Source organism: Heteronotia binoei, chromosome 4, assembly GCF_032191835.1.
Source record: "Heteronotia binoei isolate CCM8104 ecotype False Entrance Well chromosome 4, APGP_CSIRO_Hbin_v1, whole genome shotgun sequence".
NCBI lineage: Eukaryota > Metazoa > Chordata > Lepidosauria > Squamata > Gekkonidae > Heteronotia > Heteronotia binoei.
Window position 1 is genome coordinate 134873902 of NC_083226.1, and position 26508 is coordinate 134900409.

General features: G+C 41.7%; 1 protein-coding gene across 1 annotated transcript in view; it reads left to right on the plus strand.

The window, feature by feature from the left end:
- ARHGEF28 (Rho guanine nucleotide exchange factor 28) overlaps positions 1-26508 on the plus strand; it is a 220974-nt gene that overhangs the window by 190993 nt on the left and 3473 nt on the right. Inside the window, exon 36 of the mRNA XM_060235810.1 lies at positions 23857-23970. Within this exon, the coding sequence (XP_060091793.1) occupies positions 23857-23970 (114 nt within the window). The remainder of the gene's footprint in view (positions 1-23856; positions 23971-26508) is intronic.

Below are 26508 nucleotides of genomic sequence, written 5' to 3' on the forward strand. Positions count from 1 at the left end.
TATAATGAAGGTATGGAGTTGCAACCTAGGATCAGCACAGGGGTAGTACATAAACACCTAGTTTCTTTAAATGAAACTAAGTCCTCAGGGCAAGATGAACTGCATCCAAGGGTTCTAAAAGAGCTTGCGGATGTAATTTCTGAGCCTCTGTCTATTATTTTTGAGAATTCTTGGAGGACAGGAGAGGTGCCGGAAGATTGGAGGTGGGCGAATGTTATCCCTGTCAGCTTGATGTCTATACCTGGAAAAGTTTTAGAACAAATCATCAGTCAGTCAGTCCTGGAACATTTAGAAAGGATGGCTGTGATTACTAAGAGCCAGCATGGGTTTCTCAAGAACAAGTCATGTCAGGCTAACCTGATCTCTTTTTTAAGAGGGGAAGGCTGTAGACATTGTTTATCTTGATTTCAGTAGGGCTTTTGATAAGGTTCCACATACTGTCCTTGTTGACAAGTTGGTAAAACGTGGTTTGCATCCTGTTACCATTAGGTGGATCTGTAACTGGTTGACAGATCGCACCCAAAGAGTGCTTGTGAATGGTTTCTCATCCTCTCGGAGAGGAGTGACAAGTGGAGTGCCTCAAGGATCTGTCCTGGGACCTGTTTTGTTCAACATCTTTATAAATGATTTGGATGAAGGAATAGAGGGAATGCTTATTAAATCTGCAGATGATACTAAATTGGGAGGGGTTGCAAATACAGTAGAATACAGAAAGAGGACACAGGATGACCTTGACAGGCTGGAAAACTGGGCTAAAACCAATAAAATGAATTTTAACAGGAATAAATATAAAGTTCTTCATTTAGGTAGGAAAAATCCATTGCATGGTTATAGGATGGGAGAGACTTCTCTTAGCAGTAGTATGTGCAAAAAGGATCTTGGGGTCTTAGTGGACCATATGCTGAATATGAATCAACAGTGTGATGTGGTGGCTAAAAAGGCAAATGAAGTTTTGGGCTGTATCAACAGAAGTATAGTGTCCAGATCACGTGAAGTGATGGTATCCCTTTACTCTGCTCTGGTAAGACCTCACCTGGAGTATTGTGTTCCGTTTTGGGCACAACATTTTAAGAGTCCAGAGGAGAGTGATGACGATGGTGAAGGGTCTGGAGATCAAGTCCTATGAAGAAAGGTTGAAGGAGCTGGGCATGTTTAGCCTGGAGAGGAGGCGGCTGAGAGATGATATGATCACCATCTTCAAGTACTTGAAGGGCTATCATATAGAGGATGGTGTGGAATTGTTTTCTGTGGCCCCAGAAGGTAAGACCAGAACCAGTGGGTTGAAATTAAATCAAAAGAGTTTCCAGCTCAACATTAGGGAGAACTTCCTGACCATTAGAGCAGTTCCTCAGTGAAACAGGCTTCCTCAGGAGGTGGTGGGCGCTCCTTCCTTGGTGGTTTTTAAACAGAGGCTAGATGCCATCTGACAGCAATGAAGATCCTGTGAATTTAGGGGTAGGTATTTCTGAGTTTCCTGCATTGCGCAGGGGGTTGGACTAGATGACCCTGGAGGTACCTTCCAACTCTATGATTCTATGATTCTAAGGGTTAATTTCTACAGTAGTCATTCAGTCTGGAATTAAAATCATTTGTTCAATCAGTTTTTATGGAGAATCCAAACATCATGGCCAGCCTATCGTTTGCAAGTGTTTTCCGTGTTTTTCTGGGTTTTGTTGTTGTTTGTTTTAAAGACCTGGTTTGTGGCTTTTTTTATATATATATATATAACTACAGTGCCCCATCCTATCCAGTGTAAGCTGTAAAAGCTTTATTAAAACTTCCCAGGACTGCTGTCCCTTTAAATTTTTCTCCTTGGCCCTTCTTTTAAAAAGGCCTTTTCTTTCTGGGTTCTTTATTTGTTGCTTTCTTTATTCCCTGAAGAAACACATCAGGAAGAAGGGCATTAGCTACTTTTCATCCCAAAACAGGATAGTTTTAAGGCATGAAAAGGATGACAGAACCTAATTGTACAAATGGTATACAAATCCTTCTCTCAGGGTATTCCAGTGCCATTTTCAGGCTGTGTGAATTCAAGTAGCTTGATGGTTAAGTTGGTTAAGTAGCTTGATGGTAGTTTACTTGAGTTTACTTGAGTCTGGTTGCTTGACTTTTATGCACTGGTAGTTTTCCTCGCTTTCACAGCGCGCCTCTCTGTCATAGTCTTTTTTTCATTCTGCATTTTCCTCCACTTTCACTTTGCATTTATGTGGATTTTTTTTTAAAAAAAATCTGTATTGATTTTTGACCCTTTGGCTCTCAGTTTGCTTTCTGTTCACTGTTTCCCTGACTTTTCTGACAATATTTCCCCTTGTTCCTCTTCCATGTCAATGGTAATTCAAAAGCCCTACCATTAAATTCTTGGGTTTGTGTCAGCCACATGGTCGTCACCTGATTGCTAACGTTGCTGATTTATATCACAAAAAATGATAGCATTGATGCATGAAAGGAACATGTTGTATAAAGTTATTTGTGAACAGTGCAATAAGCACAAAATTATTAGGAAGACATCATGGGAGCTTATTTCTCAGATATTACACACCCAATGAGTATGTGCCTGACAAGTGCTTTGTTTTAATAGTTCATCAGGATTTATTTTAATAGTTTATCAAGGTTTTATGCACATTTCATCATGCACTTTAGAAGTTGGAACAGATTACAGTGAATGAATAATTCAGCCTAATGGTGGGGGGAATTCTTTGTGGACTATGAAATTTTAGAAAACAAGTAGTAAGGACACAATAAAAATCATGATACTTAGTCATAAAATGTACTTTGCTCATTTAAAAAAAATGAAATTCAGTGTTAATTATTTATGGGTGTACTAGGAAATGTCCTATTGTCTGCAGTATTAAAAATAATAAAAAATGCAATCTACCACCAATCAAAGTTGATGTCAAAATTTCTATTGATTTTCATGCAATTCATTATTTGGCAGGATTTCTGAAATTTGCCATTATGGAATAGCCACATTGACTTTAATAGACCCATTTGGGAGCGGTTTGACAATCACAGTCTTGACTCTGTGTTTATATAACTTTAGATGATTCAAATGATTCAAAATATGACTGCAAGGACTGACATTAGTGATTACATCTTCTGATATATCTAAAAGTTTTTTAGTGCTTTCCAGTTTGTTTGTAGGCACAATTCAAAGTCCTGGGCTTGTTTGTTTGTTTGTAACCAATAAAACGCTAAATGTTTTGGTAGCAAGGTGTTTCAAAGAGTGCCTTGACATCATTGAATTTGCTCTTTAAAGATATGCACTTGATGACCTTCTCAGAGGGCTCCCACCACTGGAGGTAAGGGGAGTGGGAACAAGTAAAAGGACCTCTACTGTGCTGGAATTCTCTTTGCTTGGTACCATCATATTCTCTTGCAGCTGTCAGACTAATAGTGCAGCCTTTAAACAGACTTAAATCCTTCTTAGTGCATGGTTCTTCAGAGCATTTAATAGTAGTTAATTCCAGGCAGGTAGCTGTGTTGGTCTGAAGAAGCAGAACAAAGTGAGTCCAGTGGCACCTTTTAAGACCAACAAAACTTAATTCTGTGTATAAGTTTTTGTGAAGAAGTGTGAGTTCACATGAAAGCTTATACCCCAAAAATATCTTTTGTTCGTGTCTGTACTTCTGCAGTTCATGTTTGTTTGTTTTTTAGAATTGTTCAGCTTTAATTATTTACTATTTAAGTTGTAAGCCACCTCGAACACTTTTACATTAGAAGGGTGGAATATACATTAGACTCAAGCCCTGATAGTAAGTATGGGATATTTTTAGGTTTTTCCCAAGAAAAACCCAAAGCGTCATCTCCACTCACTTTGTTGTTAGTAATGCCTTCTAAGGCCCATTTGCCTTCACACTCCAGGATGTCTGGCTCAAGGTCAGCGATTTCACTGTCATGGTTGTCAAGGACATTGAGATCCTTCTTGTATAATTCTTCTGTGTATTCTTGCCACCTCTTCCTAATCTCTTCTTCTTCTGCTAGGTCCCTACAGTTTTTGTCCTTTATCATGGCCATCTTTGCACGAAACGTTCCCTTGATTTCTCCAATTTTCTTAAAGAGATCTCTTGTCCTTCCCATTTTATTATTTTCCTCTATTGCTTTGCATTGTTCCTTCAGGAAGGTGTCCTTATCTCCTTGCTGTTCTCTGGAAATCTGCTTTCAGTTGGGTGAATCTTTCCTTTTCACCTTTGCCTTTCACTTTCCTCCTTTCCTCAGCTATTTCTAAAGCCTCATCAGACAGCCACTTTGTTTTTCTTTTTCTTTTGCATTTCTTTTTCTTTGGGATGGTGCTGATTGCTGCCTTCTGTACAATGTCACGAACCTCCGTCCATAGTTTTTCAGGCACTCTGTCTATCAACTCTGGTTCCTTAAACCTATTCTTCACCTCCACTGTATATTCATAAGGGATGAGATCAAGGTCAAACCTGAATGGCCTAATGGCTTTCCCAGCCTGAATTTTGCAATGAGTAGCTCATGATCTGAGCTGCAGTCAGCTCCAGGTGTTGTTTTGGCTGACTGTAAGGCGCTTCTCCATCTTTGACTGCAGAGTATGTAATCAATCTGATTTCTGTGCTGCCCATCAGGTGATGTCCAGGTAGAGTCACCTTTTAGGTTGTTGGAAGAAGGTGTTTGCTATGACCAGTTTGTTCTCTTGACAAAACTCTATTAGCCTTTGCCCAGTTTCATTTTGTTCTCTAAGGCCAAACTTGTCAGTTGTTCTGGTTACATTTTTACTTCCTACTTTGGCATTCCAGTCCCCTATGATGAGGAGGACATCTTTTTCTGGTGTTAATTCTAGAAGGCATAGAAATGGTCCACTTCAGCCTATTCTGCATCAGTGATTGGGGCATAGACTTGGATTACTGTGATATTCAATGGTTTGCCATGGATACGGACTGAGATCATTCTGTCATTTTTGAGATTGTATCCCATTACTGCCTTCCTCACTCTCTTATTAACTATAAAGGCCACACCATTTCTTCTATGGGACTCCTGCCCACAGTAATAGATGTAGTGATCCTCTGAGTTAAATTCACCCATTTCCATCCATGTTAGTTCACTGATTCCCAAGATGTCGATGTTCAGTCTTGCCATCTCTTGTTTGACCACATCCAGCTTACCTTGATCCATAGATCTTACATTCCACGTTCCAATGCAGTATTGTTCTTTGCAGCATTGGACTTTTTTTTCACCATCAGACACATCCACAGCTGAGCATCCTTTCGGCTTTGGCCCAGCCACTTCACTCTTTCTGTAACACTTGTACTTGCCCTCCGCTCTTCCTCAGTAGCATATTGGGCACCTTCTGACCTGAGGGGCTCATCTTCCAGGGCCATATCTTTTAGCCTTTTGTTACTGTCCATGGGGTTTTCTTGGCAAGGGGTTTTCTTGCCATTTCCTTCTCCAGTGGATCACATTTTGTCTGGGTTCTCAGCTGTGGCCTGTCCATCTTGGGTGGCCCTGCATGGCATAGCCCATAGCCTCACTGAAGCATGCAAGCCCTCTCACCACGTCAAGGCAGCAATCCATGAGAGGGCTATTGTTGGCTCACCAGAAAGTAGTGAAAGGCAGTCCTAGTTACTGCTAGCACCTCCATATCAAGTGACATGGATTAACAGCTATGTGAGTCTAGGTGTGTGTGTGTGTGTGTGTGAAACTCAGTTCCCTTGATCAACATCCCCAGCGAGAATGCTTGTCTCTTAATGAAATTTCCCAGGGCATTCTGAAAGCTCACTGTAAAATATAGTGAACAACACTATCCTATTGCCCATGAAAAGCATCTTGGAGTGTAACTACTCCTGTGTGCAAGTTCTGGACCAAAGGTCTGCAAAAATTCTGAAATGAGCTTGCTTTTGGTATCTGCATAAGTGGAAATATCTTCTGTATTAGCGGGTGTCTGCACCTAGGTTTACTACTTGCCTCCTAAAGAGACAGAGTAAATGATAAACTAGGAGCGGATATACAGGCAGGTTCCCAGCTGCCTTTAAATAAAGTCCTGGTTGCAGAACAAAGAAACATTTTGAAATAAAGATTTAAGGGTTCCAGATGCCCGGATGCATTTACAGTGCAGCTCAAAGGAGCCCTGTGGTGCAGAGTGGTAAAGCTGCAGTACTGCAGTCCGAGCTCTCTGCTCACAACCTGAGTTCAATCCCAGCAGAAGCTGGGTTCAGGTAGCCAGCTCAAGGTTGACTCAGCCTTTCATCCTTCTGAGGTCGGTAAAATGAGTACCCATCTTGCTGTGGGGGGAGTGTAGATGACTGGGGAAGGCAGTGGCAAACCATCCCGTAAAAAGTCTGTTGTGAAACGTCGTAATGCGACATCACCCCAGAGTCGGAAACAACTGTTGCTTGCACAGGGGACTACCTTTACCTTTTTTCAAAGCAATAACAAGCTCTGATTTGTGCGAAGTGCCCTGTTCATTTCTATAGCTGCTGTTTCAGGTGCCAGTAATGATAGTTTAAATCACACCATTTCTTTGAAGCACCAGTATGTAATACAAAATTAAATACAATTATTTCACTGTCCAATAATACATGTAGACAAAGAAATGACATGAAGCAGAGAACTCTTTATGTCTGCTATGCTTACTATGGGTGGCTTCTAATTCTAGCTAAAAAACAGTAACCATCTTCCATAGGAGGTAAAATTAATACTACCACTGATGCTGTTTGGCTGTATATTGGACTGAAAAGCTTACACCAGTGCAGCCAGTGTATAAATAACAAGGTTTTGAATACAGACTATGTTAATGTTGTATGTCTTGAAATGGAAACATTCAAAAAATGTATTGGATTCCAAATGAGATAACTCAGGTTAGTGGGATTTCCTTGCTGTTAGCTAGGATGATAATATCTTGCACTGAAACATAGTGCTGTTTGTCACCAGTTCTGGACAAGAGAAACCTGAAAATGAGGCAGAGTGTGTATTGTGAAAGGGGAGTTAGTAAGAGTGGCTGAAAGGTTGAGGGAACAGATCAGGTGGCTGGGTTATGACATCTGTCTTTCTTGACTCAGAAAATCAAATGTGATTGATAAATATCAATATCACAAGGTAGGGAAAGTGATTTTATGATAAATTTATAACTATACATTTATAAGTTTCATAGGTTATTTATTCATTACTCCCCTTATTAGAGCCCAGCTGTGTTAAATGAGCTGGAAAAGGAGCAGGCCAATAAAACATGTGTTCATTGTTAGAAGAATACCAATTGGACATGTTTGCATGTGATTATATAGCTAAAACTTCAAAGCATGGTACAAAGGCAGCTTAAAGGAGAAGTCATACTTACTCTGAATGAGCAGCAGAAGCCAATTTGCAGGTGTGCTGGACTGCAATTTTAAAAGCTTAGAAGTTCTGTGTAAACAGATAAAGGAATGCGAAGGGTTAATTCTTCACAGAGCCAGAGTGTCTTGAGTTACAATTTGTTCCAAAAGAACTGATTGGTTAGCATCGGCTGAGCAGAGAAAGACTTCTGAACTGAATGCATAGGAAAAGATTTGCATTCAGAATTCTGCCCTGACTGAGAGCAGCTTAACACAGACAGGAGAACTGGGGAAAGTTAGCAAGGGTGAGTGGGTAGTTAGAGGGAAACTCCCATCTGGGCCAATGAAAGGGGATAGATTTTTCTTCTCTCTCTCTTGCTTCCTTCTGCTTCACAGCTTGCTTTGCCAGGCTTGCTCAATTGCACAGGAGCTACAGAGCAAAGCTTGCAATGCTCAGCCATTTCACACTTTCCCCTGGGTCTTAGGCTCAAAGTATTGACCATGAGATTTCTGTAATGAATGTCAGTAAATCAAAAGTAGGTTTGCAATTTTCAGACACACACCTGAACAGCATACTCAAGATTGGTATAGCACAGACTAAGACTGATTTTCCACTAGCATTGCTCCACCCCCAGGCTTCTGCTTTCCCCTGGCTCAAGTGATCAATTTCCCACCAGTTGCTCCACGGATGCATTCTGAGCCACAGCAACCTCCAGTTCCCTGTGCTGTTTTGAGATGCTGTCTTTTCAGGATTACATTGTTGCACAGGGAATTGGAGGCTGCCATGGCTCAGAATGTACCCATGGAGCAACTGGTGGAAAATCAGTCACTTGTTCTGAGGAAAACAGAAGCCTGGGGATGGAGCAACGCTAGTGGGAAATTGGTCATTGTCTCCAGGTTTTGATGCAATAATTCAGATCAAGAGGTGTCAGTTATCAGATACCGTTAAATAAACAAAATATGCTACTCTTTTAAGCATATTTTATTTTAAGGTTATTTTTTAAAAAAATCTTTAATTGCATTTGTTTGTGTCCTTTATAAATTTTATATCTCTGCTACCTTGCATTATATTTTATGACACACATGGCCCAGCCCAACAAGGTCTCATTTATGTTGGATCTGGCCCTTATAACAAATGAGTTTGACACCCCAGTTCGAGAGAGAGAGAAGAATTTTCCTACCCAGGCAAACAGGGAGTTAACTTTGAAGAGTGCAGAAATCCCTAGTCTGATGTGGTTAGAAACTGCTTGTAAAAACCTTAAGAGTCAGTTCAAAACTGAAGACAAGTACTGGTGTTTCAAGATAAGGGGTCTGGGTACTGGAAAGAGTGTACCAGTCTTCTGGAATTCAAAAGAGTTAAGAGAATACCCAAATAAAGTGTACTGTAGTGTTTGGGAAAACCCTGAGACAGAAGCCTCTCACCATAAAGATTTAAATAACTGTGTCCTGATAGAACTCTCTGCCAAACAACATCCATGCCCTTCAGGACCTAGATCAGTTCCGCAGGGCTTGTCAAGCAGAGATGTTCTTTCAGGCTTATGGCTGAGAACAGCAACAGTTTTTAACCAATAGTTTTAACCAATGGTCTTAGTCAGCCTGACCTCCCTTACTGCCCACTCGCAACTGAGGTTAAGAATAATTGATTTTTAGACACCTTTTGGAATAATTATTGTATTGTTTCAAATGTTTTAATCAGGGATTTTTTTCTTGTAGCAGGAACTTCCTTGTACTTCCTTGTACATCAGAGGCCACACACCTCTGATGTAGCCAATCCTCTGAGAGCTTTTGTTGTTGTTCAGTCCCTCAATCGAGTCTGACTCCTTGCAACCCCATGGACCAAGTCACACCAGGCCCTCCTGTCTTCCACCATCCTCCAAAAATCAAGGCCTACTGTAAGCTCTTAGAGGATAAGCTACATCAAGGGTCTGTGGCCTAAAATGCAAAGGAGTTCCTGCTACAAAAAATCTCGGTGTGGCTGAGTTGAGCTTACTGCTGACTCTTCCAGTAGACTCCACAAGAAGACACACACACACACTCTGGCTTGTATCAAAGCAGTGTGTATTATACAGTTATCTACAACAGTGACTATATCAAATCAAATCAAATTTTATTCTTATATCCCGCCCTCCCCCACCAGAAGGCGGGCTCAGGGCGGCTCACAGACATGACACGTCATGATTCAATTAAAACAAATAAACAACATTTTAAATATAATACAGTTACATAAATAGATTAAAATAGATAAAAATAGGTGCTATAAATTCTGTCGTCCCAATTACATACTATCAAACATCAGTTACAATTGCACATAAGATGGCTAAAGTTACGATGATTTAATCAGTTTAGTCTGGTCCTAATTCAAATGCGAGCTGGAAAAGAGAGGTTTTGCAAGCCCTGCGGAACTGGTTCAGGTCCCGCAGGGCTCGCACCCCCTCTGGGAGTTGGTTCCACCAGCGAGGGGCCATTAATGAAAAGGCTTGCTCCCGAGTTATCTTCATTCTGGCCTCTCTTGGCCCAGGGATTTGTAGGAGGTTTTGGGAGCTAGATCTTAACGCTCTCCTGGGGATATATGGGGAGATATATATACAGATACTGGAACAAACCAACAAAGTGCTTCGCCATACCTCCAATAATCCTCAAGGGAAAAGAAAGAAGGCACTTATGTACATTTATACAACAGCCAGCCAATGGGAGCAATGTACAAATTGCTGAGTCACTGTACATCTGACTCCAGCTCACATGATGCAGCTGTCACTGGCTGCATCATGTGAGCTGGAGATCTAAGATCTAAGCATGCTTCTTCACTCCTTAAGCAGACTCTTTGTCAACAAAAAAGTCCTGATTTTAACTATTTTAAATTGTGTTTACATGTTGTACAATGCACTGAGCCCCAAGTATTGAGGGATGGTGGTCTAAAAAGAGAATGTATAAATAAATAAATAAATAAATAAATAAATCAAAGTCTGTGCATGTACCGGTTTTACCTCAGAAATTTCGACCCTCGATTTTACCTGACCTTTCCCCTCTCACTAAATAAGATGTTTTGCTATTTTTGAATTTCAAAATGCCTTGAGTGCCATCTAAGTTCTTTAAGATAAAGGGGGCTCCCAATCCTTCCATTAGGGTTGCCAAGTCCCCTGCGGCCTTTATTTTACCATAAAGTTTTCCCTCTCAAATTGCTAGAGTGTCCAGGAAAACCATAGAGTTTCCCCAGAAATGGCTAGAGTGGCCAGTGTGTGACATCGCCGGTGCGATGATGTCACTTGCAGGTGATGTCATTGTGCCGGCAACATCAGGGGAGGTTCTCCCCACTGGCCCGATGTGGGCCGGTGGGTTGGGAACCTCCAGGGTGGGAGAACCTCTGCCTGGCCTGGGGGCTTGGCAGCCCTACCTTCCATCAGGTTCGTGGGCTGAGCTAACAGACACAATATTGTGCTGTGACAAGATGGGACAGCCAGAGTTCTTCAGCAATTAAGAGAACACATTATTAGGGCGGCTCAATCAGTAAAAGGAAAGAGAAACAGAGGGAAAATCTTGCCTCTGAGGAAGGGAAGTGGATGGGGCTGCATGTTGTGGCAGACTCAGAAAGACAGCTGAAAATGTCCTCCCTGTAATGTGTCTTTTAATTGTATGATGAGGGAATTATACTGCATTTCCCAGAACTTGCTATACATTGGTGGGAGACTAATGATTACATCTTCATATATATATTTTATTCTTTCTTTATACATTTAAATCCCACTTTTTTGCCAAGTAGGAACCTAGAGCAGCTTACTTGACTGGCTTAACATCGAAAAGCAGTCACGAGAGGAGGAGAGTAATATTATCTCTGTGCCAGTTTCCGAACAGAACTTGCCTTGGGCAGCTCCAGTCAACTCCTTTGTGTGTATGTATGTATGGATGTGTTTGTGTGGAGAGACAGGTTTTCTCCAGAGCTAGTGTCACAGGAATGTAGTATGCTGGAAGTTGATAAGTGGAATACGTCTCTCAGATGAAGACATTTGAAACAGTATTACAAGCTTTACTGTTAGAGGCTTATGCCCTTCCACTATAGAATAAACGTCTTAACATCATAAATTCTTTGCTGAAGAACAAGAATTATCTGCAATTGCAACACATTGGACACTGGCACTTTAATTAATAGTTTTCAAGGATTTCAAATTGGATATGGACTAACTGCACTTGGAGAGCCAGTTTGGTGTAGTGGTTAAGTGTGCGGACTCTTATCTGGGAGAACCAGGTTTGATTCCCCACTCCTCCACTTGCTCCTGCTAGCATGGCCTTGGGTCAGCTGTAGCTCTGGCAGAGGTTGTCCTTGAAAGGGCAGCTGCTGTGAGAGCCCTCTCCAACCCCACCCACCTCACAGGGTGTCTGTTGTGGGGGAGGAAGGTAAAGGAGATTGTGAGCCGCTCTGAGACTCTTCAGAGTGGAGGGCGGGATATAAATCCAATATCTTCTTCTTTTGAATATTTATTGTACTTTATACTTTGCATTTTTGATAATATGCTGTTATATGTAATGATATGTGAAAGTGTGTGAAGTTGAAGTGTTAAATTCTCTGTTACAATTTTGAAGTATTCTTCATTAATTTTTCGTTATTTTCCCACAGTTTTTTGTTGTTGGTTGAGTCATTCTCTGTGGAACTCTAGGCTTTTCATCAACGACTAGGTGGTGGCTGGAGATCTCCTGCTATTACATCTAGTGTTACTAGACCCCCTGGTGGAGGCAGGGATCCCCCATTACCAGGCTCTGCTCCCCACTGCAGATCAGCTGGTTGGCAGGAGAATTTACCAGGAAAGAGAGGGAGGCCTGGGTTTTGTCACCCACTTCTGGTGGGTGGTGGAAGTGACATCACATCAGTGATGTCCAGGTAGCGTTCTGGTATTTGGGCAAAAATGCTATGGTAGAAACCATTTTCACCATAGAGTTTTTGCCCAAATACCAGTGTCACTCTGACACAGCAACATGATGAGGTCACTTCCTGAATATACTGGGATGATGTAAACATCTCTCTAGCGACATTGCCTGTGCCTTCCTCCAATTCCTGGTAAGTCCTCACAATCCCCTGCTGGTTGCCAGGAGGACAACAGAAAAAGACCAGGAGGGACCTGGTAACCCTAATTGCATCTGGTCTCCAGGCAACAGTTCACTTGGACGAAATGGCCACTTTGGAAGGTGGATTCTATGGCATCATGCCCCATTGCAATTCCTTCCTTCCCCAAACCCTGCCCTCTTCAGACTCCACCTTCCCAAAACTCCAGATCTTTCCCAACCTGGAGCTGGCTGATCCTAATTCCCCAATATCAAAACAGCCACATCAGATGATATAACAACTGTCTCACATAACACATTGTACCGGTTTGAATATGCATTTATGGGGAAAACAGATGAAAATACATCCCAAGGAAGCCATTTTCGGAAGACCCCCCCATCCCAATATTGTCTACGTTAAGTAGCTGGACTTTTAGCTTGTGTATCACGTTTGCTTGGTGCACTATGGTCGAGGAGGAGAGAGAGAGAGAGAAATGCCATGTGACAAACCAGATTAATATACTGGAATCAGGAGGCGGGGGAAAAGGAATGTGTGAAGGTTTTGAAAGATTGTAGTGAGAATGTCAGTAGTTTTATATATTGTTGTGCTGTTATTATTCATTCCTGATGAACACAAACGGGGTTCTTTTCCAACTGAGGAGTCACAACTTGGAAAAAGACCAGTTTTTCTCCCTCTTTCAACCTTTATTTGCTTTGTGTTCTGTTGTGTTATTAAAATAATAAATTAACAGAACTTTGAATCCACATCAAAGCTAATTTGCTTTTATAGACTGCAATATTTTAATAGTTTCCAAAATGATTCCATCTGTTTAGCTATGAAGATAAAAGAAACTGTTTATTACTAGGCTTATAGTCAGAAATTCCACATTCTCTTCTATAGCAGCTATAGATTTGGTCCAGAGACTTGGGTTTCTAAACAAATTTGAGGTCATAAATAAAACTATGATACTTTCAAAAGAGCACAGCACATCATACTGTGGAAGTCCAAAAATTTTGCTATGATCAAAAACCTTAAGGTAGAAAGAGTATTTCTGTGCAGGTAAGATATGCTCTGCCAAGCTATATCTAACAAAAGGGTATCTCACTGAAAAAGATGCCCTTCTTTAAAGGAATTGGCTGCTGTCTGCATATATCACAGGTTAAAATGAGAATGTACTAATAAAGCTTTTGTTGTTCATAGTATTGATCCAAAAAAGTGTGGGAAGAATTACATGTCCTGTGGACCATTTTACTTTCTTCTGAAAGCATTATCATGTTTTAGTGCAACACTGAATACTTCTGTAAACACTCCCCAAGGTTTCAAAGTTGGTTTCCAGTGGGTTCTGAGACACTAGATTGCTGCTCTTCTGGTTACTTAGAAGATAATGCTCAGCAAATACAGAAATTAGGAATAACAAAACAAAGCCCCTCTAGATGTATATCTCCCTGTCATGCTATAGAATGTGCCGTTAAGCCAGAAAGAACATGGGCAGGATGTCTTTCTGTTGTGACACATGTATTACAAACTGCTCTGATTAGGATGAGAACTTAAAAATCATATTTTTAAAAGTGCATTCAGGAGAATACTAAAGAAAAAGATGAACATTTTGGAACTGAATGAGGCAAGCAGAGGAATTAATAGTGTTGCCTTTGAAATGTAAGCCATGGTAACCCCAGGTTTAACTGCATTTATATTCTGCCTTTCCATCATAGGAAAATATGTTCTCTTGGCAACTGTGAGTAAAGCAGTATGCGTTCCAAAAGGTGTGCATATCTCCAAATTACATGTGACAGCTAGCAATGCCAGTGTGCCATATGAGATGTGAATCTTCACAGATTTCATGAGCTGGCCTCGCCAGTACTGCTTGTGTGCATTAGAGCAGAATGCTGTATTGCAGTGCTTAAAAATTGAATTCTGAGTTGCCCCCTATCCATACATGCAAAAATGCCAAATGTTTTAAAAACTTCCCATCAGAAAATGTCCTGAAAATGTCCTATGTATTTAAATCGTGATTTGTGCAAAGGGCTTGCACTGAACCAGTGAAATGTTCTTTTTTTTTAGTCCTAGTTCACAGTCTTTCCCCTGAGTACTATGACCAACTATTCCTCTAAGTTTCAAAAGCAGTTTGATAAGTGGCATTTGGAGAGATGAAATCTAGTGTCCCTGTGGACTCATTACACTATTTCCTGCATCAAGGGTCCCACTTTATAATTTTGTATGTGGAACAGAAGAGAGAATTTGTACTTAAAACACAATTTTCCATTGATTTTCACACCACTGCCTTCTTTACAAATTACTCTGTGTACCGTTGACATTCAGCTTGAAAAATTAGGTAACTATGAAATATGTTTGTTGTACTGCAAAATGGTCTTAAAGTTAACAAAGAAAATTTGAGGGCAAGACTGAATTTGAATTACCATTTTATTAATTACCATTTTATGTGAGAGTATACAGTGTTGGCATGAATGAAGAGAATGGGACTGAGCCGGTAATACTTAGGACATGAGTTTTTCAATTTTACTTTTGAAATATATAACCATAAAACCACTTTCAGGTACATCACTACACTGTCTCAAGCTGTTGGTGTGCTGTTGAGATGGTTGACAAGCTCTTTGTGCTGCTGAATTAAAATTAATCACAAGCTATTCAACAGAGGGGGGAAAATGAAAATCAGAAAAATAACTATGAAGAATATTAAAAATGCCAATTTTGCAATGTAATGCAATTAGGTGAGCTAATGGAAGACAGTGTTAACTTTTTAAAAATTTATCCCTTCATGGCTTTAACCAATAAGGTTTAAAACAAGAAAACTTGTTCATAACAAAGAGTGTAAGCCAAATAAGGACAGCAAGCACATTAGTTCATTCCTTTCAGGAGAGATTTCACAAATTACTTGAGGTTTAAAATGATCCTTTCAAGTGAACTTTGAACCCACACAGTGAGCTGGGTGTGAGGGTTGTCTGTAATACTCCTTGATTTTCCCCAAATGTGGGAATTATTTAATTCACTGTTCTTCATTGTCTCAACACTACACGTATCCTTTTTCTCATAGCTCAGAATCTTCTAGTACATCTGACAAGAGTTGCTGCTTTCCCTCCTTTTTAGTTACCTCAGGATGGGCTGGGGTTGGTTGCACCAAATTACAATTAGTGGTTACCTCAGGCAGTAGATTAGAGATGCTACTGAAATATGATAAATTGCTAGTTATAAAGTATGCAGTCTGTCTGTCTGTTTATGTGTGTGTTTGCTGGGTGGTTGCCATTTGGACTGTTTGTCTCCTGTGCCAGATATCTTAGGCTAACCCTGCTTCTTGTAGAGGCTGTATATGATAGTTGTGATTGCACAACTGTAATTCCCTAATGAAAGTTAACATGATTATTGAAACTTGATACTTGAACTGATAACAAAGAGTGTTTCATCAGCTGCTGCAATAAAAATATTTTCTCAGGAAGCATAGTCAATATGGTTTTGAAAAAAAACCACTTCAAATTTAAAAATGAAGACCCTATCAATAATAATTTTGTCAAGTTTTGCTAATCCATCACTTCTCCAAAATAGATGTTTCTTCATCTGTAGAAAGTAGCTGGCATATAAACAAAGTGGGATTGCGAGAGTATTTCAGAGCTGAACTAGAGGACATATTCTGGGAGATCCATTAATGGATCTGACAAACAGCAGCTGTGTAAGGGCTCGAGTTTGACAAGAGGGGTAAATCCTTCATTTTCCTAAGCTCAAAATTATTTATTTTTTATTATTTTTTATTTCTCAGATTTATATCCCGCCCTCCCTGCCGAAGCAAGCTCAGGACGGCTAACAGCAGTCAAACTAAAACAATAAAACAGTAAATAAACAATTAAAATTTTAACAATTAATTAATACGAATTAAATAATTTTAGAACAGTTTAAAACCATTTAAAATCATTTTGGTGCTAGTGTTGATTCACTAGTTCAGCGATGTTGGGCATCTACTTATACTTATTGTAATTGCTGTTTGCCATCTTGAGGAAGACATTCAAGTTGCCTATATGTTTCCTTCAACAGGGCAAGTAGCTTTCATCTTTATTTTCCTGTTTCCTCATCTTTCCCCCTAGTCCAACTATGCTGGGCATAGCAGAAGGATCAAGCTGCTCTTGAGGTGGGGAGGAGGAGAGAAAAAAATGAAGATTTTTTTTAAAAAAGTCATTCACAGTAAAGCAACCTATACACTCTTAACGTATCACATATAAAACCACAAGAATACGTAAAGCACCCTTATGCTGAATCAGACCATTGGTCTATCAAGATCAGTACTGCCTACACTGACTGGCAGTGGCTCTCCAGGGTGTTAGCAGTCTTGAACATCACCTACTCCAGATGGTGGGGATTGAACCTGCGACCTTCTGCATGTTGAATAATTTTCATTCTTGTTCTCCATTCTGTGCCCGTTCCATGTAATACTTCTGGTCTACATGGTTAATGCAGATTACAAGGTTACATTCCATGACATGTATCTTATAGACCCCCAGAGGAAGGCACATATAATGGCAGATCTATCCCTGGCACTGTTTCCCTTCCCTGAAAAGCCTCCTTTGATCCCTGGAAAGCAGATTGCATGCACAGTTCATAGGATTCAGTCCCAAATCTGCCATAGATGTCTGCAGGTTATAAGAATAGGCCTTTAGAGAACCTCATCTGTAGAGCCAGCTAAGAACTGGCCAGTTTTTGCCACAACATGTAACTGTAAACCTGTTAAGTATGTTCAGCATAGTCTGAATCTTAGATACTGATGTGCTGTCCTGGTATAGTTTTCCAATAACTGCTTTCATTGTGGCATTTTGCTTGCCTACTGCATTAATGGCTGCTCTCTAGATTAGACTCACCATGTTCAGCTTCCATGATGTCTGTTGAAAGCATGGCGACAGCAGGCCTCCCTTTTTCTTTTTTCAGGCTATGACAGTGTCATCTGTGAGACACATTGTGCCTGTGGGCTTGTTCTTGCTCATTCAAATGGCAGCCAAGAATTTATGCTTTCTTGATGTTAAATTTCAGCTTTTTCTGGTGCTTTCATCCCTACCTTTAAGTACTTGCCAAATCCAGGCGCTTTCCAATATGGTGCCTTCCATATGGTACTCTTGCTGGAAGGGCCACAGTTGACTGATGAAGCATGATGCCTCGTTTGTATCAAGTCCAGGGTCAGTGCATTGCATCTCCAGCTTAAAAGGAATCAAGTGGAAGAGTTGAGAGAAATCTTTGCCTGAAGAGCTGGTACTATTCAGGGACTTGGCTACATGGACTACTGGTCTGACTTGACACAAAGTGGTTTCTGATGTCCTCATATTTCAACCTGCACCTTACAAAAAGTAGGAAAATCAAAATTCTGAATGCTGCCTAAATTTCTTTTAGATCATATGTTGTTTAGAGTGGTGTTGCCATGGCAATTCTTGGGAAAGATACAATGCAGGTTTTATTGGATCAGTTTCTTCTGATGAGTGTGAAACCTATTGAGTTTCACAGAAGGAACACATGTTGGACTAGTTAACAGCTCATCATTCAGTGCTGGGGAAAGTTGTCTGGGAGGCCTTGAGAGGTTATGAAATGTTTGCCTCACTGCATGCAGCATAAAAACTATGGTTTTGAATTTAGATACACCAGAATATAATTGAGTCTAGGTTTTACCCTAGGCTTTCTAGCATGATCAGGAAGATTCTGAAGCATCTGTATGCAGTCTTTGGGACCCTGCAAAGTCACTGGTACAGAGAATACACATCTATGACATGCAGCATATCTCGCCTTCCCAAGGTGTCCCCATGAGGACTCTGCAGTCAAGACTAGCATAAGATGCAATTTTCTGTGACATGAATAAAGCGCTGGCAAATATGAGTGGGAAATATATTGCAAGTGAAAAGCAAGTTAGTCATATTTCCCGTAGAACTTCCATGCAGGTATTAAGGACAACCACATGCAAATTTACGTACACAAGACAGCTAGAACGCACAATCCAGATTTTATACTTTATATTAGCATCCTTTCTGCCCCATTATTTTCTGTGGAAATACTAGAACCAGACAGATATGCCATGCCTTTGGTCAGCGGTAGGGTTGCCAAGTCCAATTAAAGAAATATCTGGGGGCTTTGGGGGTGGAGCCAGGAGACTTTGGGGGCGGGGCCAGGAGCAAGGGTGTGATAAGCAGAATTGAACTCCAAGGGAGTTCTGGCCCTCACATTTAAAGGGACACTTCCCTCCCGCCACCACCATGAGAAAGGGGGCTCCCCTCACCCTCGCCGCTCCCGCCGGCCGTCCAGCTTCGTTGCCGCGGGGAGACGGAGGTGAAAGAACCTTGCGCACCCCTTTACCAGCTTCCCGCCGGCCACAAAAGTTCAAAGGGAGAAGAGCCTCGCGGCGGCGGCAGCAGCAAGGAGAGCAAACAATCCTCGTGGAGCAGGATCTCTCTTACCACCAAAATGTCCATCAGGCAGGGTTGGGAACGCTCTCCTCTCTCTCTCCCCCCCTTCCCTTCCTCGCGCTCCAGTCGCTGAGAGGAGGCGCCGCCGGCGGAGGGAGGCAGAAAAGAGAGCGGCAATTTAGTAAGTGGGCCGGGGAGCACCTCGCGCCGCAGAGGCGAGGCTTGGTGAGGCGAGCGTCTTTTCCTGCGCAGTTTCTCCCCGCCCCCCTTTTGCCATACCCCTATCCAATCAGGGACGGGCTGCTGCTGCCCCTGTAAGGATCAACTGTCCCTATGAAGTCTTAGGAGAGGGGAAAGGGGGGCACCCCGGCGCTGTTTCCCCCCTCCCCCCGCTTCCGTTTTTTGGGGGAGCAGGGGAAGAGGGTGGAAATCCTGGGGTCCCCCGCAAGGGCGGGAGGGTTGGGAAGCCTAGTCAGTGAGGTTATCTTATGAATTTAAATCCCCCCTCCCCCATGAAACTCTGGTAAACCTGGCTGTTGTAACCTGAGATTGTAACTGCCCATTAAGCAAAGTGGCAGGTTAAGGAGGCTTGAAATCTTGCAGGGATAGTACAGGTTTGGGCCTGATTGGCGGTGCCCATAGAACCTGTGCCAGCTTATGTTGTTCTCTCCCATACAACAGTGATGGACTTTATGTAAATGTTTATCTCTTGTAACAGTTAACGACAATTTGCAAAACTAATTATTTTAATTGGTGAAGCGCTGCTGTTTAAAGCTAATGGAAAATCGCCATGGCTAAGGCTTTCTTTTGTCTTTTTTGTTCAAAATTATACTTAAACACTTCACTGACTGCACGCTTTCCAAGTGGCCAGACTGCTGTGGACTGATAGGTGATTAAGGCTGAAATGAGATCTAATGCTTGGTTTGATGCACTCTGCACTATACAAGAATTAACTTCTCCTTCTCCTTGGGAAGAACATTTTTAGTCCCTTTTGGTGGCATGTGTATGGGGAAGCAATTGTGTGTTGCATGTAATGTTGGCAGGTGAAAGACTAAGGAATGGAAGGGAAGAAATTTATCCTAAAAAGTCTTTACAAAGTCCATTAATAATTACAAAGTTGGATAGCTGTGAAACATTACCATAAATACCCCCTACTACAAAACGTACAAACCACATAATGTAACAACTTACACATAGTTTCCTCCCCCTTTTTACAAAGCATTAACCAATTGCTGGAATACTAATTAATATATGATCATATGTACCTTCAGGGGTTGTTTTATAGAAAAATAGGTGGTGGAGCTCATCCAGAGATTGTTATGCAGCTGCACATACTATTCAATGGACAAGGAGGTGCTCCTGTGAGCTCCCATTGAATCTGAGGCCTGTGTACCTTTATTAATTTATGGTATAATAAAATCTGTTGAAGGTTTGTGGATAAGTTCATTTGAATCTTCTGTAAATGCTAGGGCTGCCAAGCCCCTGGTCCAGGCAGGGAATCCTCTGCCTGGGAGGTTCCCAACCCGCTGGCCCACATTTGGCCGGCGGGGAGAACCTCCCCCTACATTGCTGGCGTGATAACATCACTCAGAAGTGATGTCATCAAAATGGCGGTGCCCATGTGGGGCCGCTCTAGGAGTTTCCGGGGAAACTCTATGGTTTTCCCGGAAGCTCTAGCCATTTAGGAGGGAAAACTCTATGGTACAATAGGTACCATAAGAGTTTTAACCTATGAGTATACTGCTCTCTGTGTGATATGCCCACATTATGTGCCCTCACATGTCCTCTATCCAGCCCTGTCATGCACTTTGAGAAATCCTATCTGCACACCTCACTCAATTGCCAACTATATAGGAATTAGGCTTACTAGTCACAGCTGAAGCTAACTAAATATCAGGGAAAAAGAACAGTACCCCTTAATCTGTCTTCACTGTAAAAAGAATTTAATATTAGTAGGGATCTGGTTCACTTTGCACATCAGGCCACATAGAACTAAGGAGTCTATAATGAGCCTCCCCAACATGAATGAGGAAAAGGGAAGAGTTATGTGAGAGGTGTTGATACCAAGGAAAGATGTTTTCACAAATCATTCCCACTTGATGGGCTCTACAAGGTCTGTCCTCATTAGTGGGTCCCCCCTTTAGGGGTGCCTGACTTCTGTGGTAGAGAGTGAGTTAAAAAAAAGAGGTGCAAGTGACCGGCCAGCTTTCATTGCATGTTGACACCAGTGCCATGGAGTTTGTTTTAGGATCATTATGACCTGTGAGTGGGGACTCCAAGGAGCCCATGCAGTGCGGGACTCCAAGGTCCTGTGAAACTGGCAGTAATCTGCAATGGAAGGCAAACAAACAGCTTGAGGGGAAAGTGAACACTGATTAGGTAATGAATGATGAGTGAGGCTACATCTGCAATGTTAGAGAGACAGACAGGGGGTGGGGTGGGGCAAGGGATGATTAAAGGGGGGTGTTATAAGGGGTTCATGATATGTTGCTGTTGGGAGAAGAGAAAGACTGAGTGAGAGAGAGGCCACAGTGGTAGATGGATAGAGAAACAGACCACATATGCAGAGTCATGTAGGTTGTCATGCAGCTTTGCCAGCATGTGCTCATACTAATTCACAGCAGAAAAACAACAACCAGCACTGTGTACAAAAAATTCAATGAAAAATCAATAATATAAAGTCTCTCTTTGTTATTTCAGTAAGCGTAAAGATGATACCAAATACACAGCGTATAGAAAATCAGACAGGAACAGGATCCATTAGGAACTGAAAATACAAAGTCCTCAGTACTTAGTCCTTCAGTCCTTCTGTTCAGTTCTCTGTGGTATCCAATTTCCTTAAAAGTTCAGGCTCCAAGGGTGATTTTCCTTACATGCCAGTCGACTTTTGGATCACGTTTCACATGAAATGCTTTTTCATAGAGCCAATCTGCTATACATCCTTTTGATGTCAACTAAGACCACTTGATTACATTCTCATCCAAGGCACAAGCTCCACAACATCTCCTGCCCAAGAGATCAGCCCATGACGACTCTCTCTTGGTGAATGTAAATTTCCTCTGGCCATCATAGGTGGATTAAATTTATGAAAATATGTGATTAGTTTATGGATCTCTGCAGGCAAAACTGTAATAGGAACCACTGGCGTGTGCATGGGGGTTAAAAGGAAGAAAGTGGCAGGAGGAAGGCAGTCTTGCTGAGGAGTAGTCAGTGCCCACATTGAGAGAGAGAGAGACTGCACACCCATAGCAGCTGACAGGTCACCAAAAGGATATACCAGCCAGGGCTCACTCACACACACCATCTCCAGGCCGGGAGATTGGTCAAGGGATACTCTGTCAACTTTTGTGATACTGTGATGGGGTGGGTGTCTAAAGTGTGATATAGGAAGTGATGTAGTCGCGATCGTACTGAAGCCAAAATGTATAAATTTCAGAAGGCTTGACACACAAGTAGGAGTTAGGCTTAGTGGCCACGGACAGGGCAGGTTGTGAGTTAACTGGATGTCAGGGAATGGAAACATGTTAAATCAGCAGCTTTTATTTAAAGATACACTGAAGGTCAGGATGAATGTAGCTCGCAGTGTGTTTTGGGCCACATAGAATTAGAACGTCAAGAGTGAGCCTCCATGACAAGTATGAGGCCAAGTAAATGGTAGCACAAGAGGTGTGAAAGTTAAAGCCCTGAAACCTGGGAGATTGGTTTTCATAAATCATTCCCCACAGCATACTGACTGTTGTCCCCTGGGCTTACAAATGCACTCCCTGCTTTGGCTCCCATGGTGTCATCATACATATGCCTGGTCACTGCATTGTGGGGTAAGGAATGCTCCCCATAGACTAACTCAGAATCACAGGGCAATGCAGTCCTTGGGAAGCTGAAGTCCAATATGTTTTGCATTATAACACATGCCAAGATAAGATCCATTGCCCACACATCCTGAACTGCCCACTTACAGTCAATGCAACCCCATCTCTCCTTCAGCTGCCTCAGGGCTTTCTGTATGACCAACAGTGGCCCTCTCAGTCTATGACTGAATAGTTCCTTTTTGGGATTGTCATGAAAACAGTCATCATAAGGCCGTATGAGCCATTGATGGACTGAGTAGCAGTAGCCCTCAGTCACAACTAGGGGAGGAACAAAGTCATCTCAAAACCAGCAGAAATCAAGAGTTGGGGTACCCTGGCACAAAACTGCCCTATCCTTGGCATGAAATATGATTCCATGAGCAATTACCTTGCATCTGCAAGCTACTGATAGTGGAGTGCAGAAAGCAAAGTTGAGGATAGTCATGGCAAAAAATGTAGCTTTCAAGAGCACTGCTCGCTAACTCAATGTAGCCAGTACTGTCAAGCATAGGAGTTTCAAAAGATCCAAACAATGTTTAGAAACAAAGTATTGGTTTATTGATAATCCTTGTTACTTATCCAAGGACCATATTGAGAGTAATACATTGTATTTCATAGCAGCTGGATTTAAGCAGTACATCAAAGGAATACTAAAAATTGCTAGGAATTCTAACATAGGTGTGTGAAGGGCTACATTCACAGGTTCAGTTATCTTTTGTGGTTAATAACATCTTGGGTCCCAGGCTGAGGCCTGGGAATCTGTCCCAAGAGGCGTTATCTTCAAAGCTGGCATTGCTGCATTTGTTACAAGAGGTGCAAACTAGAAAACAGGTTACATGGCTTTGATACACACCAGCAAAGGACAAGGATAAACAATACAGTTCTATACTAAAAAGAATACGTATGCTTGACAAGTACTGTATCTTGACCAGCAGGGTGGGGGACACCGTGAAGATGTTGCTGGGAGTGTTCCTCACCCACAGTGACACACACACAGAGATAGGGATGTGGGAAAAGAGAGAGACAGTGCATGCATACCAGCCTACAGGCAAGCCTGAACTAGATGTCACAATAGCCATTACCTGCCTGGGAGATCTGTCCTCTGAAGTGGGGTTCAGAGAAGAAACAGAGTGTAGGTGTGGCTGAAGGACAGGATGATGTCTTCCCGCATGCTAAATCAATATAGAAAACACTGGAGCATTTCCTGCAAAGACTGAAAAATGAAGGGAGAGTCATTCTTACCACTCAGTGGTCATCACCCACTGTGATAGCAAGGACGGTGAACTCCTTGACAAGTTAACAGCAGCTTTGTCTTTTTTTTTCTTCTGCAGGAAGTTGCACTGAAGATCTGAGCAGCCAGAAGAACTCAACCAATGAAGATTTCATTGGTCATTCAAGAATCAATTCAGATCTGACACCTAAAAGCCAATTAGCCAAATATCAAGGTGATAGTTTGGAAAATGCACAAATTATTCGCACTTGCTAACATGAAATTGCAATGTAACAGCAGTCTCTTTTGCATGAGCAACATCTGCTCTGTAATGTTTAATGTTTAAAACTGCATTCTAGGGAACCTTTCTCTTTGGTTCAATTCAGGCATGAATATGAACCATGGTTTAGTGAAACTAACTGGATCTAGTACAATTATCCTAAACACAGATCTCTCTGCTAGTTAAGATTAGTTAGAGTCTGTCAAATAAGCATCTGAAGTTAATTAACCACAGTTAACTTAATTAACTTTAGATGCTGATTTGGCAGACCCTAACTGCGTGACAGACCTTGTGTGCATGGCATACCAATATAGACATCCTGGTAGTACATATTTTCTTTTATGTGTTGCTAACTCTTGATTATGTTATCTCTGGCTGATCTATATTGGTAATAAAATTAAGAAGAAGAAGAAGAAGAAGATGAAGAAGATATTGGATTTATATCCCGCCCTCCACTCCGAAGAGTCTCAGAGCGGCTCACAATCTCCTTTACCTTCCTCCCCCACAACAGACACCCTGTGAGGTGGGTGGGGCTGGAGAGGGCTCTCGCAGCAGCTGCCCTTTCAAGGACAACCTCTGCCAGAGCTATGGCTGACCCAAGGCCATTCCAGCAGGTGCAAGTGGAGGAGTGGGGAATCAAACCCGGTTCTCCCAGATAAGAGTCCACACACTTAACCACTACACCAAACTGGCTCTCCAAGTAAGGCAGACATCCTGATTTGTCCTTCAGTGATATAGTTATATGCTTCCTGGCCACGCAGATATCTGGCCAAAGCAAAGGTGATGAAACCAGCATTTCTTGAGGCAAACCAAGATATAGGTGGTCATCAGTGAATTGGGTCCTGATTTCCAAAACTAATCATAGTGAAAATATGGATTGTGTTTGTGTCTGAACCAAACCTTTAAATTCTACTGGTCAATCCTACCTTTCCCATCTGACTAGGAATCTTCATCTATCCATAGTACTTGGGACTAGGGGTTGTTCATTCAGCATAAGCTGAACTAAATAAAATCTTTTTTTTTAAATACCCCTATTGGAATTTATCAGCCAAATACAGATAAAAGACTCCGGGAGGGTATGGAAGGTGTTTAAATCCCTTTCTTTCTCTATGGAGTTGTGCCACAGTTGTGGCCTGACACCAGGAGAGAAGAGTTTAAAGTTTAAATCACTTCACTCACTGAGTCAGCTTTACATTACTCAGCAATTGAAATTCACCATTATACCCTATGGGGACAGTCCCCATAGGGTATAATGGAGCTGAATACATCTGGGCTTCTTGAATACTGACCCAAATAACAGTACAATACCAATACTGGAATTTGAGGATATTTGGGAATACAAAATATTTTTGGGTCCCAAACAGTCAAATCCAAATAGACCTGAATTTTTTTCCTGCTCACCCCTACTTTCCCCAGCTTCTGTTGTGTTAGGCAGCACACTGTGACTTAGCATCAATGCACTAGATCCTATCTAGTGAAAAATGTGGTAGTGTGTGTTTAAAAAGAGTACATTTATTATTTCTCAATAATTATTTCTGTCACTTCCCTGTTACTGGGAAATTGAGTAATATTCTGAGACCTTATAGACTTTTCATACAGATCTTCTGTAGCAGAGCTGTTACCAAATTCTATTGAGACACTGCTGCTTTGGATTAAAAATCCCAGTTTCTAACATGGTTTGCTTCACTTGAGATGAAACTGCCATTGTCTTTTTCATGAACATACTGAAATGTAATAGAATCATTACTATTATAAAATGGATGTCCTATCATGCATTGGTTGCTTTAAAATAGTGTATAAATGGCATAAAAGAAGGAAACAGACAGGACACCAGCAAGGAAAATGGTGCAAAGGAAAATGCTCACAGACATATAAAAACAAAAAGAGCATGCAGATTTTCATTCAATGTTGGAAAATGACTGTGTATCAAAACTGTGCATGAAGAGGCTTTGAGGAGGGGTTGCAGCTCAGTAGTAGACCATCTTCCTTGTATTCCAGGTTCAGTGCCTGACATTTTCAGTTGAAAGGATAGTAAGTGATGTGAAACACCTGTGCCATAGACCTCAAAGAGCTGCTGCTAGTCAGAATAGACAACACTGACCTTGATGGACCAATGGCCTATTAACATATAAGCTTTACCCTGGAGCTAAGGAGGATGAAATGAGAGTTGAGATGGCTAGAGTGAGGAAGCATACTCATGACAAAGCAGCAAGAACATTTTATAGAATGTTTATGAAAGCTTGTGAGATGGCAGTGAAGGCTGCCAAAAAGGATTTTTATGCCGCCTTCATTGCATCTGTGAGCTCTCACCCAGCCCAGTTGTTTAGGACTATTCAGTCACCTTTGTGGACATACCTCAGCCTCCTTCAGTCCCACTGGGAAGGTCTTCAATGAGAGGAACAAGTTGATAATCTCTTCCAGTGAGGCTTGGACACCATCCCCGCAGACCTTGACCAGCCAGGATGGGCATGGGTCAAGGAGGCAAGTGGTAAG